Source organism: Medicago sativa, chromosome 4 (assembly GCF_051527215.1).
Source record: "Medicago sativa cultivar Bolivia chromosome 4, Bolivia_mono, whole genome shotgun sequence".
Lineage (NCBI taxonomy): Eukaryota > Viridiplantae > Streptophyta > Magnoliopsida > Fabales > Fabaceae > Medicago > Medicago sativa.
The window spans coordinates 87416496-87436065 of NC_140752.1; the positions used below are offsets into that span (position 1 = coordinate 87416496).

At 31.7% G+C, this 19570-nt stretch overlaps 3 protein-coding genes across 5 annotated transcripts; all 3 read right to left on the bottom strand.

Annotated features, from left to right (window-relative positions):
- Nucleotides 1-459: 459 nt before the first annotated feature.
- LOC146933258 (small ubiquitin-related modifier 2-like) lies at nt 460-5138 on the bottom strand. 2 transcript variants are annotated; one of them, XM_085705006.1, is made up of 4 exons: nt 4924-5138; nt 4740-4840; nt 3506-3658; nt 460-707 (listed from the first exon to the last, which is right to left on the bottom strand). In XM_085705006.1, exons 1-4 carry the CDS (start codon nt 4928-4930, stop codon nt 693-695), a joined length of 276 nt encoding a protein of 91 aa, XP_085561132.1. In that variant the 5' UTR covers nt 4931-5138; the 3' UTR covers nt 460-692. The 2 variants fall into 2 exon arrangements, with proteins under 2 accessions (XP_085561132.1, XP_085561131.1); XM_085705005.1 differs by having other exon boundaries at nt 460-729; nt 4924-5127.
- Nucleotides 5139-6796: 1658 nt separating this feature from the next.
- Nucleotides 6797-8587, bottom strand: LOC146933259 (small ubiquitin-related modifier 1-like). Of its 2 annotated transcripts, XM_085708386.1 has the most exons (4): nt 8504-8587; nt 8088-8195; nt 7651-7803; nt 6797-7119 (listed from the first exon to the last, which is right to left on the bottom strand). In XM_085708386.1, the coding sequence occupies exons 2-4, from the start codon at nt 8178-8180 to the stop codon at nt 7048-7050; spliced, it is 318 nt and encodes a 105-aa protein (XP_085564512.1). In that variant the 5' UTR covers nt 8181-8195; nt 8504-8587; the 3' UTR covers nt 6797-7047. The 2 variants fall into 2 exon arrangements, with proteins under 2 accessions (XP_085564512.1, XP_085564513.1); XM_085708387.1 differs by lacking the exon at nt 8504-8587 and having other exon boundaries at nt 8088-8398.
- Nucleotides 8588-14356: 5769 nt separating this feature from the next.
- On the bottom strand, nt 14357-19274 carry LOC146933260 (UV radiation resistance-associated protein). The gene is made up of 6 exons (XM_085705010.1): nt 18932-19274; nt 18581-18787; nt 16498-16678; nt 16117-16265; nt 15592-15819; nt 14357-14650 (listed from the first exon to the last, which is right to left on the bottom strand). Exons 1-6 carry the CDS (start codon nt 19109-19111, stop codon nt 14528-14530), a joined length of 1068 nt encoding a protein of 355 aa, XP_085561136.1. The 5' UTR covers nt 19112-19274; the 3' UTR covers nt 14357-14527.
- Between the last annotated feature and the right edge of the window lie 296 nt (nt 19275-19570).

Sequence of the window (19570 nt, forward strand, 5' to 3'; positions counted from 1 at the left end):
TTCTTAATTTTTGTAATAACAGTAAGTTATTGGAGTCGTGTTTACTTATCCATATTTTTTTGTTTAATTTCTTTTTATATGGGTTGGGCATTATAGGGTTGTATTAGTGCAATTGATGATTTGCATATAAGTGTGAGTTTCTACTGAGAAACATATTTCATGTGAGAGTAGAAAGACAACAATACTGCAAGAAATAGAGGATATGGTATTTTTAAATTGATCTAAGGTGATAATAGTGTACGGAACAAACTAATTCCATCAGATGCAGAGTGCAACACATGCCTGTGCAGTGCAGCCATATCAATTACCCACACCATTTCGTTAGAGTTAGACATAATATAACTTTACTGTATTTTTGGCGTAGCTCCTCTCATCTGATAATCATTTTGGCAGCAATCTCTCTCGTGAAAATGTTTAATTGTAGTTCATCACACAGAAAAAATAAACATTACTTTCCACTGAACCCAATAAATGCAGTAGTTTTAAATTTGCACCAAGCCAATGTTTGCGTTAGATGTTCTTGTAAGATAAGGTTATAGTCACGGACATGTAAGTTATAGGTACCTTCTTTTGTGATCATGTACCACAATAATAGTCAAACAAACAAATTCACAATTTATATTAAGCTCACTGCTAAACCATTTAATTTCCTCCCGCTTACAGAGCTTCATCACCACCTCCTGTTTGCTGTTTCATGACATCAATCTCTGCACCATTTTTCAATTTGAGCTGAAGTTCATGAAAAACAGAGAATCAAAATGAGAAATATTACATAAAAATTACTTCTATACATGCAGCAACATTTACAAGGATGTAAAGTAACAAAAGAGATATGACAAAATCTCATTGGGCGTGAGTGATACCCTTTTTTACTAGGCTAACAACAAACGAACAATCTACTTCAACAAGAAGGAAATGTATAGGTAAGCTTCTGGCGAGTTTCAAGCAAAGGTTGAGACCCTAGAGCTCAGCATAGATGACATTAGAGGCATGGGTGATCTACCATAATTTCATAAACCTTGGAGTGGCTAAAGCCACACTAGATTTTTCCCAAAAATAAATTTACATACAAAGGATGCCTATTAAAATGAAATGTTAGAGGAAGTTGACATCCCATTTTGTTCTAATTAGCGTTACAAATAAAATTTGGTTAATAAAACTGGTCCAAATAAAACTATTATTAAAAGTTTAAAACTGTTATTTTGGATGAAATAGTACACTGTCTTAAATTTCATTGGACCAAAAAACAAGTCTTGGATCCGCCCTAGTAGAGGTTCCTAGGTTGCAATGGAATTCTTTAATGAAACAGCATGCTGAGTCTCTAATTATACCACCACAAGCAGTTGATCTGTCATAGGCTCTATGGGAACCGTCAGTATTAAGTTTCAAAAAATTATTATGACGCTGCCAAACAATGTGTAATCCTTTCTTTAGGTTAACAAAGTAAGAATTGGAGCTAATAGTATGAGTTGTATCAATGACATGTACAAAACTGTCCACTATATTGCGAAGATTTGTATCAAGATCTTATTTGCCATCAAAAGTAGGCAGATTTCCGTCTTTCCAAAGAGCCTAAACCATCATCATTCATCACAAAAAAGGTTGGCCAATGCAGATTGGTACAACCAATATCCAGGGTAGTAAGATTCCAATTGCCAATCAAAGACCAAAACTGAAGAACTTTGCCGAACACTTTTGATCAATAAAAGAATCCTTGAACTCCCTAATCGTCTCAGTCACAAAGAAGATGCATGGTTGTTTCATCTTAATCTCTATAATGAATGCAAGAGACACCATTAGTCATGTTTCTCCTACGTCTTTCAAAATTATTAAGAAGACGAGCATGACATAACTTCCAAAGGTGGGCTCTAATGGTCATGCCAAGTCCACACCAGATCAAAGAGAGGGTTAATGTGCATAGTGGTAGTATGATTTTTGGAAAGGAACTCATAAGCGGATTTAGCAGAGAAAGCTCCATCATTAGATAAACCCTAACTAGGGAACTCCCAAGTACCATTTGAGAGGAGGACGTAAAGGATTATAAAAAAAAAAAATTAAAAAAACGTAAAGGCAAGGGTATATAAACATGTAAAGGTAAAAATTTACAAAAATCAAAACCTAAAAACATTCAATGAACAACAAAGGGTGAAGATATATAAAATAAAGGAAATGTGGGAGGAGGACAAAATTAGAAATTAAGGGATAATATTAAGATGAGTGGTGCTATTGATAGCGAAAAAAACATGCCGAATGTATCACGAACGGTTTGGAACCGTTGGATGACCTTCATTACAACAATAAATGGGTGGCTGGAAATAAAAGTGATGGAGAAAGATATTATGTTTGTATTGGTCGGGATGTTCTTGTGAAAAAGTTTGTCGGGACAAGTAGTATTTCCGCATTAAGATTTATTTATAGATAAATAAGGGGGATCATGTCAACATAATTATAATTATAATTATAATAGTGCATCTTTTCCCCCTTGCCCTACGAATCACCCCAAATTGGAAGGAAGCAAAAAAATGGTGTATAAGATGCTTTACCGTTCTTAGAGATTGAACTAAACAAATCTAATTTAAATATCTCCTCCCCTCCACTTCCCCCAACCAAACAAACCCTTAATGGGCCTGGTTAATTGGTCTAGTTCTAGTAATCATTATCACTATTAAGTACAAACTATTGCGTACAAGAGAATTTACATCGTCGATATTGTAGGGGTATGAATTAGTCTCTCAAATCTACGAAATAGTAAAATTAGCCCCTTTACATTAGATAGCATTAATCAAGTAGGGCATGTTTGTTTAAGATTTAAAAAAAAAAATCATTTTTGATGTTTTAATTATGTTTGTTTCAAAAATAAAGTTTTTTTTTTATCTTTTAAAGAAAATCATTTTTAATGGAAAATAGAAATAAACATAATTTATGGTGTAAATGATCTTTCAACCGTGTTAAGAAAAACTATTTTGACATATATAGTTTTTCAAATTGAATACTTTTTCAACTAACTTATGTTTTTCTTAATATCAAAATTACTTACGTGCATCAAAATCACTTTCGTTTTAATCTATAATATGAACTATTAGTCCATCCATCAAAACAACGAAAGACTTGTACATTGACTCGAATAGTCTTTTTTTCTTTATGCATCAATATCATCATAAAACCTTTAAATTATGGTGTTAAATTTAAATAATGGACTAAATCAAATGATATTGTCGAGGTTAAAGGACTAAATATATTTCACAAATTTGATAGACTAATTTTACAAATCCTTACAATTTCAGGAAATTAAATGTATATGTTCTGTATATAAATTTCTGTTCCATCTTTAGCACATGTGTCCATGCTAGTATAGAAGTGAACGAAACAACACATAGGGAAGTAATTAATTTAATAGTTATTTACAACATTGCTTATTGTTTAAGGGACAACATTGTTTTATTTATAGAAATGAAGGAAACTATGAAAGAAAAGTAGAAAAGCAGAAGATATGGAAGAGACTAACCGTTCTTGGTGTCTGACGATTCCCGTTAATACGTTTGCCATTAAGCAAAAAGGTGACAGTCTCATATTCTAAGTTAGTCTGTTGACAGTATTTCTTGAACGGTATCTTCAAGTATTTGTCCGGGTTCACTTTGAAGAATACCCTACTCCCATCCTTTATTTGAATGAAGAGAAAAACCACAATGGTACACAACAAAAAGAAAAAGGTTAGAGCTGTACAGACACACTTGACATAAATTAAAAGATAGCACATGGATAACTACTAGACAAATTCATGGTCTCATAAATTGCTCGAACCTAAGGCTGAAAAACTAGCTTTGGAGAGAAAATAGGAGCAGAGTAAAAATAATGGACAACGTTGTGATTTAGCCAAAGAAAAATGCTAACAAATATTATGACATACTTCGAGGAATCAAAAGAGCCACTGTGCCAAAACATGTCACTTTTGTATATTACATACTAATTAAAAGTAGAGAAAATTACACTTATAATCCATTAACATAATTTCATATGACAATCTAATCATTTGTCTTCTTCTCATTGCAATTTTGCTCTTTTGGTCCATTCGCATATGGATTATTAAATTTCATGAATTCGAAACTTGAAAATCCATAGCAAATTAACCAAAACGACAAAAAAAGTAATGAAAAAAAGATAAAAGACTAAATTGTTATCTGAAATTAAGTTATAGGACCACGAGTGTACTTTTTGCCTAGAAAATATAGTTAATTTTGTATTTTGCAGGAGAAAGAGAAATTATAATTTTTTTACAAAAGAATTGAAAAAGATAGAGTTATAAATAACATATGGTGTGTATTATATATAAATAAATTAACTCTCTTCTGTATTTGGAGTTTTTGACAAATTTTTGTATAATTATTAATTAATGACATCGAATATTAATCTTGTCCTACTCTTCTTTGAGCAATATCTCAAAAAAAATTGAAAATGAAAGAAAGAAAAGAAAACCCTACTTACTTAGTTATGCAGTTAAGCTTTCGTGAACAGAAATTAAATTACATTTTACTCACTAGATTCATGGTAAATTGTGGTTAATAATTTTACATATAACATTGGCAGGTAAAATATCCCCGTGAGCTTAACTCAGTTCGTAGGGATATTGCATATTATATACAGGGGCCGGGGTTCGAACCCCGGAGTTCGAACCCTGACACCCCACTTCTCCACATAAAAAAATGATCTAGGAAAATAGAAGGGAAAGGAGTGGTACATACCTGAGCCCTAATCGAAAATTTGCTACGAACAGTATCATCACTAGAGATTTCATCTCTTTCTGAGGCCTTTCTCTTACCGTTGGAAGCCATGTTGCTCATATCTACATGTACATACAAACACAAGAAAAGAATTTCAGATTTTCATTAACAGCATATGGACTCAAAGGCAAGAAAAACAACATACATGACATTGGTCACAAGGTGCTACAATTGCAGCTATACTCAAAGATTTTGGATCTAGAATAAGTAAACTAGTGTGAAAAAGGCAGAGATGTGTACAAAAAATGGATAAATCTTTAATAAGGAGTAATTTTTTTAGGTGAAAGCATTATGATTATTTGGTAGTGAAAAGTTGTCAGTTTCACAAGTGTGTGTTAAGGTATGAATGGGAAAATACTTGGGTGACATAATGTCACCGTGACATTAAATTTGAGCTACACAAAGGTGTTGTGTTGTGTGGCCTAGATGTGTTGTATGTGTTGTGTGGCCCAGATGTTATGTGGCAATATGTGTTGTGTGACCCAGATTTAATGTCACGGTGACATTATGTCACCCAAGTGCTTCCCGTATGAACGAGAGTTTTTATGACCGGTCAGGTCAGTTCTCTACACTTTTCAAAGTAAAGCGACGTAAATGTGAAATTATATTTTCTGATTGTGGAATATATTCCTGAAAAGTGACAAGGTACTGAGTTAGGTTTAGGGAATCCATTTCCCTGTAGTAGTATGTATGACCTCACGTGATTGTTGCTTTAGTTCACATCCATCCAAACATGCAATATATATCAGTTACGCCTATCTATGTATCTATTTATCACTCGTTCCATTTTATTTTAATGAGTACTAATATTTGTATTATCATCTTATCTTATGACAATTTTGAAACAAATTTTTCTCATTTTTTGGTTTGGAATAAATAAACTAGAGAGAGGATGAAAGAGATAGGAAAATCACAATAAAAATTTATGAAAGAGACTGAGTTGTTCCAAAAATTATTACGAAAGAGTTGTACGCATATTATTTATCTTTTAATATGGATGTTTTGAGTGATATTGGATTTTAAAAATATAATAGTGTAAATTGCTTTTGAGAAAATTGATTTTAGTTAAATGTGAGTTGTATGAAAATTGGTTTAGGTTTGGAAATACCGACATATAACTGATTCTTAAGTTTCGTTCCATAAAAAAGTGATTGTTAAGTTGTTGTTTGAAAATTTTCAATCAAAATTGATTCTAAAACTGAAATCACCAAATTATCTTTTATTGTTGTTAATGACCATTGATCAAACAAAGTTGATATTGAAGATTAGAAAGAAGATGGGTTTTCTAAGTTTAAAGATGATGCGTTAATAAATATACAATTTATTGATTAAGATTTGCCACCTCGACATTGTAGCACAAACGTCAGCAATACAATCGAGCTATAAAAATGACAACTTTGTAAAAGTTAAACTTAAAACATCTAATTGAAAGGAAAAAAATTAAAGTCTTTAGTCTAAATATCGGAGGTGCAATTAGCACACACTCATGCAAAGTCAAAGAGAAACACCAACTCCATTAACAACAAATAATAGAATTTATACAGATTGTAAAATTTCAAACATGAGCCTAAGACACATCACATGCCAAAGGATTCAACAATCGATGTTAGTTACAATTGGTATTTCTTGTTAGTTTTCTTTGTCAAATTTATGTCAAAATATCACTTATGAATGGAAAAAAATATTATTAGTGATAGTAAGTACCAACATTTGTCAAAAAAGTCTTCTCGAATTACTATCAAATTTTTTCATGTAATAGTTATTTGATATGAAATATCTATGATAATTTTTTAAAAAAATATACCTTTTATTTCGGTAGTGTGTTTTATAATATATCTATGATAATTGTATATTGTCTTGTAACTAGCAAAAAAAAAATATAATGATAAAATTAACCATTACTTTTTCTTATCATTATATTTTTTCGAAAAGGTTCCCTAAAAAAAAATCGAAAAGGTTTTTAACACAATTGATCAATCATAATCAATACTACAATAACTACCAAAAAAAAAAAATCATAATCAATACAATTACAAAACTTAGGTTCGAATTTGACTGCCAATAAATGTGAGAACATAAAAGATTTGAGTTCATATTCTCACAATATCGATGCTTGTTTCTGGTGTTCCCGAACTTATAGTCATGGACATGTGAATTTTCTACTTTTGTTATCATCATGCACCTCAAAGACATTATACAATAGTCAAACAAACAAATTAACGATTCATACTAACAAACTTATTTACTAGGCCATTTAATTTCCTCCAACTTACATAGCTACAACACCACCTCCTGATTGGTGTATCATGGCATCAATCGTGTCACCATTTTTCAAATTCAGCTGAAGATACATTGATATGAAAAACAGAAAAAAGGTTAGCTGAATCAGGATAAGAAACTTAAAGTAAATAGTACTTAGAATTACGACATAAAAATTACTTCTAGATTATACAAGCAATAACATTTAGCTTTTGTTTGTAAGTTTGAAAGGAAACGGAAGGGATGGTTTTGAAAGAAATCAACGAACAAGTGGAAGAAACATAGGAAAATGGGAGAAGTTAGGATTTATTTCTTCTTCATAATATAATATAAAATCCTTTTTATTTTGGAAAACTCAAAAATTGTATTGAAAGAGGTTTATATGAATTCTTTAAATTTAATCTATTTTGTTATAATATTTATAAGAAATTATTTATAAAACCTTCAAAATTGTGGGGTTAAATTTAAAAAGAAAATTTGATAGACTATTTGACTAATACTAATCCTTACAATTTGTGAGACTAAATAAACATTTTAGCTATTTCCAACATTCGTTTTTTTTTTTTATAGAAACGAAATGAAAGAAAATGTGAGAAAGTCAGAAGAAACTAACCATCTTTGGTGTTTGACGATTTCCTTGAATAGATTTCTCATCAAGCAGAAAGTTGATGGTCGCATATTGCAATTTCAACTTTTTACAGTACTGTTGGAATGCTGTTATCAACAACTTGTCCTGGTTTACTTTGAAGTGCAGCTCATTCCCATCCTATATATATTTGAATGAAGAAAAGAAAATTAGACAATATATATTATACATCTACCTATTGTGTGCTTGGTTCATGCAAAAAATTCTTTTTGATTTAAGTTGCTTTGAATAGATTTGGATTTTGCACACATGTCTTGGTTACTCACTAATGTTACTGAACTTGGACACTGATGATTACACAAATTTATAGAAAAAATAATATATTTTCTATAACATGAATAGTTGAATATTTTCTTGCTAGAAATAATAGAAGCAATGAAAAAGAGTGATGCTTATATAGATACCTGACCCCTGATTCCAAATTCGATATGAACAATACCATCTTCATCTATTTCTGAAGCTTTTCTCTTATTACCCAATATACCATTGGAATCCATAATGCTCTTATTAACCTACATGTGTGCACACAAACACCAGAAGAGACAGCAATAAGATCCTTTTCACAAATCAAAAGCAAAAACAAATTTTTTCACTACAAAGAAAGCAGCATAAAATAACTCTTATTCATTTATTATTTCTAGTACTATTATTATACAATGAGATTGACCATAATATTAAACAAATAAAAAATATAAGAAAATATTATAATACTCTTTTGTTGTTACAAAGTGAAACAAAAATCTCCACAAAGACATATACAGACTATGTTAAACAAATTATTGACTTCAAGCAGAAAAGAAGAAAAAGATAGAGTACATACAAGAAAACAAGAACAATTGGAGAAGATTAGAGCAACAGTAAAGTACTGAGGTTTTTATAGTGTCTCGTCAGAGTGAAGGTAACTTGTGTAAAAGTATAAAGAAACCATTACTCCTCCGTCCCGGAATAACTGACCCATTTTCTAAAAAAAAGTGTCCTAAAATAACTGACCCATTTCAATTTTCAATACAACTTTCATCATTCTCAATACAATATAACACTAAATAATACTACTTTTATCATTCCCAATACAATATATTCCACTTTCCCCTTCATTTATACACTTTTCTTAATCTGTGTGAAAAACCAAAGTAGGTCAATTATACCGGGACGGAGGGAGTAATTAATAAGTCGGAGGGAATAATCATTTTCATTAACCACAATACCCTTAGGGTGTGTTTGGTTGGGAAGAGAAGTTGTGAAGAGAGAAATAAGTAAGAGAGAGTTTAAGAAGAGAGAAATATATGAGAAATAGAGTAGATTTGATAGGTTGTTTGGTATAAGAGAGAGATAAAAGAAATAGAGAAGAGAGAGTGTTGACTATTTTGAAAAGTACCAAAATACCCTTAAGTAAAAAATCCTTCAATAAGAATTAATTTATTATTTTTTGGACCAAAAAAAAATTAATTCATATTTCTAGTAGTTTAATGATTAGATTTTTATTTTTTTTGTCAGGATGATTAGATTAATTTTAACAATTATAAATTAAAACTAACAACAATTAATATTATAATGAATGCTTATAAAAAATTAATATTATAATGAAATTATTTAATTTAATTTGTAGTATTAAAATAATTAATTAGATAAATTCACAAAACACTACCTCTTTATCCATTCTGATATCACCTCCCCACCTCCATATCCATATCAGCTTCTTTTTTTTTACTCAACCTTCATATTAGTGTTTTTTTTAAGAGAGCCTCCATATCAGTTAACACAATAAAATCAACCCACCCAATATCATCGACCCTCCCTCAATTCACTCACTGATACTGTGATACATGGCACAAAACAGTCCTCAACCAATGAATTTGTTTTTTAGCCATTGTTGCCTTCTTTTCATAGTGTAACATGGTGGCTGGTTACGAAGCAAAGAAGGGTATAAAAGGAAAAAACAAAAGAGTAAAGCTTTCTCTCATCTTTCTCCTCAGTTCTGCGAAGAAAACGAAAAGCATGGGACCCACATGAAATTGGCATCTATTCTCTATTTCATCGATCTTCCAAACGGGAGAAGTTGGACTTCTCTTCCCACTTTCTCTCTTCGATCACTCTCTCGTCCTTATTTCTCGCATACCAAACAAAGTGAATGTATGAAATTTCAAATTAATCATTTTCATTATATGATTTGTAAGTCAAAATATTCTTTGACATTAAAATAAAAATAGTTCAATGTTAGTCCTTGTGAACTTAGCTCAGTTGGTTGGGACAATGCATAAAATATGCAAGGTCTAGGGTTCAATCCCCGGCCACTACAAAAAAAAATAGTTCAATGTTAAGAATAACTCGTTTTTTTTCTATAAAGATTGATATAGCAATAAATAAATATTTATATGGATTGAAAAGATATTTATATGGATTGAAAAGAAGGTAACTATGTATATTAAATGACTTATATAAAAATATTAACAAAACTTTTCAACAAGATAGATTATTTTAATTAAAAAAATCACGATAAAAAATTATTTTAGAATTTTAATACATTACAATATTATTATGACTATTTATTTCACATTTAAATATTAAAATGACTACGGTATTATCCATTAGGTAAGGGTTATAGTTTTTATGACTAGCTGATTTCAGTTTTCAGTTTTAAGCATGTTGACATCAATAACATATATTCAATCAGAAGCTTAAATAACACGCAACAAGATTCTCTGAATTTTCATTGTGGAGTAATGAAAAATTTACTATATTTTCTTGAAGTGACAAGACACTGCTATAGGAACAAAGAATTGAATTTCCTGTAATAGTATAACCCTATGTTCATACTGAATATAATAGCCTTAGGCCTTAGCTCTGATCAGATCCGAATGGAGCAACACCAAAGTTAAGGTGTTAGTACACTTATTATTTCGTTACTTTATCCAGACAGCCACAAGTTTTTTCGTTACATTTCAAAAGTTTGGTTTGGTGAATTGGATTTGGATTTGACAGAGATGACGAACTTTTGCATAACCACAGCCTCAAGTAAATTTTATTTAGACATACATATATAAAATATAAAATTTTAAAGGGAAATAATAGTAAATGGTGTGATCTCAACATAACACTCTAGATTGTTTTAAACTAATCTCTTATTATTGAGTAATTTGAATTGCTAGATCTCAGATAAACGGTTGAAGGTAATAGCGGTTATATTTTTATTGCAGCAAATCCTGATCCATACGTTTCAATTGTTTTACACCACGTTTGTTGTCTATGATTTTTAATCACATTTTGTCTTCAAACTCACCATTATTAAGAAATACAAATTTTTAGGGCATGTTTGATAGGGCTAAAAACTAAGCAACAAGACATACAATTTCAGTTGTAAAGCTTGATTATAAAACTATTTCAGAGACAGAACAAACGATGTGTTAAAAGAAATGACCAAAACTGAAGAAAAAAAAATTGTTCCTCGTTAAATCACATCACAACTTTTTGTTCCAAATTCAAGTTGTCTAAAATACTCATTCCGTTCCATGATAGATGACTTAATTGACAATGTGCACGGTTGACCTGACATACTTTAACCATATTTTTATAGTAATATACAAATATAAATAATATCATATAAAATGTTGTTGTATTCGTCTCTCGATGAATATTTTCAAAATATTAAATTTTTATAATTTTTTCTAATAAATAATTAAAGATATTAAAAATAAAGAATATGCATTGATATGTGTGACAATATCACTTGATATTGGACGAAGAGTACTAAAATATTCCTTATAGCATTTTATCTACTACTTACCTTGTAGCTGATCAAACATAAGTCTTATATTTGACAACTTATTAATAACATAAAATAATTCAATACCTTGAATCTACCAAAAATCATGTGTAAAGGTGTTATTAATGTAAAAGCGACCAAGTATTCTACCTCATTATCTCTGGTTCAACCCCTCAAATATTTGAGTCTTTCAGTTCTATACAGCTTGTAAAATGAAAGCGAAAAATAACTCTTTTTCATGAAAAATAGCACCGAGTTCAATTATTTTCATATCTGCGCCTGAGTTAGACAACATCTTATTTATAAAAGTTCTTAAGTCTTTTGGACAACTTTTTGGAGCAAAAAATGTTGTTCCATGTTTCCTTTCTAATTTTTTTGCCGTTTATCTATTTTCTTAGAAAATGATCGCGTATCTAATTTACAAAAGTTCCTAAGTCTCTTGGACAACTTTTGGGAGAAAAAAAAGTTGTTCTACATTTCCTTCGTAATTTTTTGCAGTTTTTCTATATTTTTAGAAAATGACAGCGTATCTTCTTTTTTAAAAGTTCTCAAGTCTCATAGACAACTTTTTTGTAGCCAAAAAAGTTGTTCCACATTTCCTTCCTATTTTTTTTTTTTCTGTTTTTCTATATGTTTAGAAAATGACCGCTTATCTTATCTTATTTATAAAAAGGTCTTAAGTCTATTAGACAACTTTTTTGGAGCCAAAAAAGTTGTTTCGCATTTCCTTCCTAATTTTGTGTTGTTTCTTTATTTTTTTTTATAAAATGATCGCTATGTTATGTTATTTATAAAGGTTCTTAAGTCTCCTACGTAATTTTTAGAGCCAAAAAACGTTTTGCAAATTTCCTTCCTAATTGTTTGTTCTTTTTTTTTTTTATAAGAAAATGATAGCGTATCTTATTTATAAAAGTTCTTAAGGCTCTTAGATATCTTTTTGGAGGCAAAAAAGTTGTTGAACATTTCCTTTCTATTTTTTTGCCATTTCTATATTTTTTAGAAAATGATCGCGTATCTTATATCTTATTTGTAAAAGCTTTTAAGTCTCTTAGACAAATTTTTGTAGCAAAAAATGTTGTTGAAGTCTAAATTACTTCGGGGGATTAATTATTTGTCTTTTGGAAGCATTGTCAATGGTTTTTTCATAACATGGATTGGACCAAGGGTCAACCCTAATCCATATGAATGATTTTGTCATAACAAGGATTGGATCAAGGGTCAACCCTAATCCTATATTTTTTTACATTAGTTTATGATGTACTTACAAAACATATTCAATAGCTAGCACCAAGATGCATGGATTTTGTACATGATGTAATCTTAATTGGAGAGTCGAGGGAGGGATTGAATGGGATGTTGGAGACTTGGAGACAAGCTTTAGAAGCGTAAGAATTTCATTTGAGTAGAAGCAAGACATAATATATGTAATGTAATTTTAGCAAAAGACGAAGTAGTCTGACCTTAGAGGTGAGATTTAGAGATCATATCATTCAAGTTACACAGTTTAAATATCTTGGGTTCATTCTTTCAACAAAAAAATATTGGGTTCATAGTACGAAATGACGGAGAAATAAAAGCAACTGTAAATTATTGCATTCAAGTTGGGTGGTTGAAATGGAGAAGAGCCTCATGTGTTTTTTGTGATACAAATGTGTCGTTTAAGTTGAAGTGCAAAAATACCATAAAGTTGTTATAACGACGATGTTTTATGGAACAGAGTATTGGCGGTTAAGAACCAGCATGAGAATAAAGCAAGTGTGCGGAGATGCGAATGTTGTCTTGGATGTGTTGTAAGACTAAATGAGATAAGATTAGAAATGGCAACATTATAGAGATAGTTGGGGTAGCACCTATAGTATAAATATTGTGGAAAATAGGTTTAGGTTGTTTGGATAAGTAGAGAGAAAACATGTAAATTCTATAGTAAGAAGAGTAGATGAAATAGAGGATAGTCATATTACAAGAGGAATAGGAAGACCTAGAAGAACCATAAGGGGGTGTTTGTTTCAAGGCTAAAGATAATATTCCCTGGAAAACATGGTTAGGGAATGATTATACCCATGTTTGTTATGAGGTTGATAAAAAAATATTCCTGGGTATAAAGGTTCCTGGGAATGTAGTAACTTCTCATAACTTCCATTATTCCCATGAATTTACTACCATGTAAAGAGAAGGGAATGTGCATTCCCATGATATTCTGCATAAATTTGAAAGAAAAAAAAATTGTAACTTCCAATTTTTCCAGGAATGTCAAGTTATTTGGCAAACACTTTTTTTAACAAATACCTAGGAATCAAATTTTCATATTTTCATTCCCGGGTATGTTATTCTTGGGAATAATTTGTGTTTCCCCAAAACAAACGCCCCCTGAGAGAAACTATTTGGAAAGGTTTATAGATTAATGAGTTGGATCTAAATACGATTTATGATAAAACAATATGACATATTTCGATCCATGTAGTCAACCCCATTTAGTGGGATAATGTTTGGTTGTTGTTGTCGTCGTCTTTTGGAAGTATAAACTCATGCTCAACAACAACTATTATTTCATTTCATGATCAACTACCACATTTATTAGTCAATGAGATAATTAACTTCCCGTGCATCGCACGGGTCCAAATACTAGTAAGTAATTATAGTTTCTCCTTCAAAAAAAAAGAAGGATCAAGTATAGTCCCATTTTCGGTTTATATTTGTTCTGGTCCCTATATTTTTAGAGTCTTCATTTTATCCATCAATTTATTGATTTCATTGATGTTTAATTTTTTCTTTTTTGATCAAGAAAGGGTTGAGATCCTCCTGGAGCAACAAAACCTCCGCAGAAACGTAAGAATCTGTCCAGAAAATGTCTTATATACAACATGATAGCCCCGCAAAAATTTCATCTGAAATATTTCACTCAGAAGAACAATATACTAATCAACAGCTGTGTATACTTTCGAAAAGAATATCAAATCCATTATAGAAAGTTGGACTCAATTTTGATAACAATGCTACATTGAACGGTGCACCAAAAAAAAATTGCACTCGTGTAAGAATTAACAAAAATCAATTTACAAGAAAGTTAAAGTTCAGATAGAAGTACTAAATTAAGTTATCTATAAAAGCTGAAGACTGGATAGTTCTAAAAAGTTCCCTCAAATTGGCCAATACATGGCGTGGTCCCAAACTCTTGGCACCAATGAAATTCAAAAGCTGCTCTAAATCCTACAATCAGAAAAAATGAGTGAAATGAGCAATAAGTCAAGATTAATCAGAATGGACATTTACACAGCAGTGTAATGATATATCCCACTCGCTAAGACAGTGGCACTTCAAGGAAAAATTAAACGAACAAAGAGTGGGAAACTGCAAAGACTCGTATTTGAATTTGAGAGTACACATATGCAGCCAATCTACCAGACAAAGTCAATGCAAATTCAACAGACTTTTTCAAATGGTTAGGAGAATAAAACACAATAAGTTCATTACGGTGAAGGAACCAGTTAGGGTGTGTTTGTTTCAAGGATTCTAATGTTATTCCAGGGAATGTGAGATTTGGAATCCAACATTCCAATGTCGCTCACATTTATTTTTATTTTTTAAATCAAACAACTTTTAAAAACATTACAAGGAAATCAAAAGTTTTACCTAACACATGAGTGGGAATCTTATTCCCAGAGATCTTATTCCTAAGAATATGATTCCAGGGAATGTAATTTCAAACCTTGAAATAAACACACCCTTAGCTAAGATAGGGTAGGCTTTCTTCTTACAGTCAACATGAAGGTCTGTTAATTCAGTATATTAATGCAGAGAAACATATGAGCAGAGCCAAAGCAATCCAATATGATGCTTTAGGAAAGTCTAGAAAATGCATCCAAACTTCTTTAAAGCGCTGTTTCAGTGAAACAGATATGAAAAAAACTGCTTAACAACAGAAACAGACAGATCATCATCATATAATAAAAGTCAGAAGCGATTAAAAAAAGTTCACAACCCAAACAAACAAATTAAGCAAATGATAAAGGGGGCCGACTGTCGGTGAAAAGATCTCTGAAGGAAACAATGAACAAGAGGGAGACTATCATGTTATGTTTTGCATATTAAATTCAAAGCTTCAGCATTGCTACAAGGAAGATATTAATATATATGTGGGTATAATATACCTTGCTTAGTAAGAATACGGCATAAGCTGCTCTTGTTGTGTCTTGGCCTTCTAAAAATAGGGGGAATTCAATATGCTTGGCATTTGTGAAAGGTTTTGTGCTTGTTGAAGCCTCAGAAGAAGTTAGCTCTATCGAGGGTGCATTGTCAATAATATATGAATGAGAGGCACCCAACCGTACGGGATAGCGTAGAGGAACTTGCAAGTATGAGGCTATAAGTGAAACAGCCTGAGAAGAAGAAGAAAGTCTATTAAAAGCATATTTCAACAATTATTAGGTCCACAGTCCCACATGAGCCATACAAAAACTACCACAGTTGAGAATACAAAATTTAATATCTGAAAAGAGAACAAAGGACAACCAATCAAGTTTTCTGTATATAAGACGTGATGCAATATGCATATGACAATTTAGAAATCGTATCACATGATTTTTGGTGTGGATCATAAAAAACACAAGACATAAATTAATGCATAAACATATAAGATCTGAGGTAAAGAAGGCAAGGGAGGTACTAAAACTTACATGTGCAACATATCCTAAGGCTGTAGCAGATTTCTGAATTTCCTTTTTATCTGTGAAAAAACTCATCTTTCTAAATGATAGCATACTTAAATGCAGACCCTGAATCGTCAAAGATCCCTGATTAACTGGTTTATGTTCGGGAGGAGTGCCTGGGCAAGGATATAAACACAATTTTTAATAACGATTCTGAGAAGATATAATTTAAATCATGAGATGCAGAACGAGAGAACACAACAGCCCAATTTAAGGAATAGAAAACCAAGAGAGAGTGGCAGAACCATCTTAGCACCTCAAATTTCTTCTTTTATACGAGCTCAGTCATGTCTTACTTTAGGGGTAAAATTCACACAGAATAAATATCATCATTGAACTAACCATTACCTGCTGAACTACCTAAAGGATATGCTTCAAGCTCTTGCTCTTGTGCTGGTTCAACCAAAAACTTTACAGGATACAGCATTGAAATTTGAGATGCCATGTATTGTTGCCTCATCCTTAGCATCTTTTGCAATTTTCTCAGACGAACATAGCCATTTTCTTCAGACAGTAATCTACTTGTTTCCTATAATAACAGCATCATCAGCTTTCAAACTACAATAATAGGAGTAACATATGACACTACTATTTTTAATTTTAAAATTTTAAAAATAAAATCCCCAAAAGTGCTATCAGTATGCTACTTAATAGATAGCAACATGTCTGCAGTAGTCAAGGAGGCATCACCTCGCCACTGCAAATACAAAAAGTTGTACGGAAGCAGCATTGCCTTTTACAGTTTGTAACTCACAAAACTCTTAGACCCAATAAAACCAGTGAATATTATGGACTTCCCTTGAGTTTTTTTTTTTTTTTTTGACATAAATTCCCCTGAGAATTGAGAGTAGTTATAGTATGAGATTTAAGGCTTCACTCAATGTTATAAAAAATATGAACTTATTGGTTACAAGGTAGAATACGACCAAAGAACATAATAGTTACATCCAAGCTATTAATATATGCAACATCTATTTAGTTTTCTTGTGATAATATTATGGCTTCATCCTTATGAAAAGGAAGGAGGACAGGAACAAGAAAAGAAGTTATCCCAAAGCCTCACGTTCACAAAGGCTGAGGTCATTGTACATTACCCAACCTCAAAATCTTATTTGGAGAGCCATCATTAGCACACCTCCTAAAACTTCCTAGTTACATGTCAATGACCCCCTCTGACCTCAAATAACACAGATGTGAAATGGATGCACAACTTGTGAAAGTTCTCAAAAACACACATACTATAAAGTATGGATGGTCTTATTGAGTTCTCACACCAGCAGTGAATGAACACTATTAAGCAACAGAGCAATAAATTTCTCAAAGAAGGTAGACATTATAGCAGTGCTTACTCCATAAGATTTGTGTGTGTAGGAGGGGAGACATGGAAAAAATTTATTGGAAAAGGAACTGAAAGTATTCAAATTTTACCATTCAGTCTAAATAAAAACATCCGATTATCTCATAGCCCACCTAATATGGATTTAACTAACAAAAAGTCACAGCTGACAAAACATGCAAGAAAGAGAACAACAGGACTTCCTAAAAAGAAAGTAATTTTCCATCAACAACAACCAAGCCTTTTCCCACTAAGTGGGGTCAGCTACATGGATCAAATTACGCCATAATGTTATATCATACACCATATTTCGGCCCAACTCATTAATTTCCAAATCTTTCCTAATAGTCTCTCTGGTAGTTTTTCTAGGTGATTTGACTGTCCTCCATCTGATCTACTCCCCTTGCTACAAAATTTATAGGTCTTTCCCATCAATATAGAAAAGTCTGGGTAATTTTTAAACATAAGGACCTTTAAGAAACACCTAAACAGTTTAAATGCCTATTATTCATAATGTCAACCAAGTACCAACTATACAAATGAAATAGAAAGGATCGTATAACCATCCGAATTTGTGTTGGCTGACTTGTTGCTTGCTAGTGTCTTCAACTTCAAAACTTTTTTAACGATGTCAAATGATATATACAATTTGAAAAGCTTTATACGTCGTAAGATAAACTAAATTTGTAGACATCCGATTTAGGAAATTGCAAACTATAAACATAGATAATCTTGGAACCCGTTTACCTCTACAACCGTTTATAATTCCTTATACGCTTGTATATATATCCTACTCAAAATGTCAACTAAAATGGTACAAAAAAGACAAGATTCATAACTCTCGTTGCTAAGAAAGGAAAGACAAAATGGTAAAGCCCACCGATTTTTAAAAATTTAATTATTTCCCAAAAATAAAACATCACACGACACTAAACCCGGGATGAAAGAAAAAAAAAACATTTTGTAAGCAAAAATAACATGACAACTCATGTGTTTTCATAATTGGTGTGGCAAACATCATTAGATACGCATGTAAAATAATTATAAGTTGAGTGTACTAATTAAATTCATAATTATTATATACCATAAACTGACCTGAAGGTTTCTGCTAGTTACAGAGAGAGTACCACCCGCCACCAAAAGTGACTGCAAAGCACCACTAAGTTGCTCCTCCTGCTTACCAGCATCCTCCTTAGCCAGCCTAGAACGTATAGACATATTCTCCATGATCAATTTCTTTGATTCCAATTTTTGACGCATCTCTTCAAGTTCATTCAATCGACCCAATGATTCACCATTAAACTGCTCACAGACAAAATCATCGCCCGCTAATACGCGGGCTCATTAATTAGGGACAGGTATAACTAACAACCAACTAAAAACCCTAAATAGTTTATTTTAGTTAACCCTATATGAAAAACCTAATTCTGATTGCTAAAACCCTACCTGGATGAGAGACTCGAGTTTGTGCTGAAGGTTTCGTTTCTTCTCCTTGGCTTGGTTAAGAGCAGAAGAGAGACTCGATAACCTAACAAGATCATGGTCAAAATCTTCCCAGTCAATCAGTCGAACATCATCTGGATCAGTGGAAGTTGTGAGCAATGTGAGATTTAGATTTTGTTCCATGAGGGGTCGACCTCATCATCGTCTTCGTCCTCGAGTGGAATCACGGTAAGAAGATCATCGATTGATTCTTGTTGTTCTTGTGTTGTGTTGGTGATTCTCTCTCAGGGAAAAGGAAAAAAGAGAAAAGAAAAAGGGGAAAATGTGTCTATCTGGAGATTCAGTTGGATGGAACAAACAAACAAACCGTATGACATTGGAGTGTACACGTTGAACGCGCGCATCATATACTTTGCTTTAATGTGTTTTTTTTAGTGGATCTGCGGCAGTAAAATAAATTTACCACTTTAAATTAATAACAAAAGAAAACTGCTGGTCACACATATGTTATAGGGCTGAAAAACACCAATAAAATACCACTCCACCCTCTTGGGATTCTGAATTACATTATATTGTTAGTGTAATTTAGAAAAAAAATAAGTATAATTTGTTACTTAAAAAAAAAAAAGTTTAATTTATTAC

Coding starts and splice junctions, on each gene's coding strand:
- LOC146933260 (XM_085705010.1), bottom strand. CDS start 19,111: ATGGAACAAAATCTAAATCTCACATTGCTCACAACTTCCACTGATCCA. Junction 18,788..18,931: donor AACTCGAGTCTCTCATCCAG/GTAGGGTTTTAG, acceptor GTCTGTGAGCAG/TTTAATGGTGAATCATTGGG. Junction 16,679..18,580: donor TAACTAGCAGAAACCTTCAG/GTCAGTTTATGG, acceptor CTGTTATTATAG/GAAACAAGTAGATTACTGTC.
- LOC146933258 (XM_085705005.1), bottom strand. Junction 3,659..4,739: donor AATTTTCGATTAGGGCTCAG/GTATGTACCACT, acceptor ATTCAAATAAAG/GATGGGAGTAGGGTATTCTT. Junction 730..3,505: donor ATCGTCAGACACCAAGAACG/GTTAGTCTCTTC, acceptor CATGAACTTCAG/CTCAAATTGAAAAATGGTGC.
- LOC146933259 (XM_085708386.1), bottom strand. CDS start 8,180: ATGGATTCCAATGGTATATTGGGTAATAAGAGAAAAGCTTCAGAAATA. Junction 7,804..8,087: donor AATTTGGAATCAGGGGTCAG/GTATCTATATAA, acceptor AAATATATATAG/GATGGGAATGAGCTGCACTT. Junction 7,120..7,650: donor ATCGTCAAACACCAAAGATG/GTTAGTTTCTTC, acceptor ATGTATCTTCAG/CTGAATTTGAAAAATGGTGA.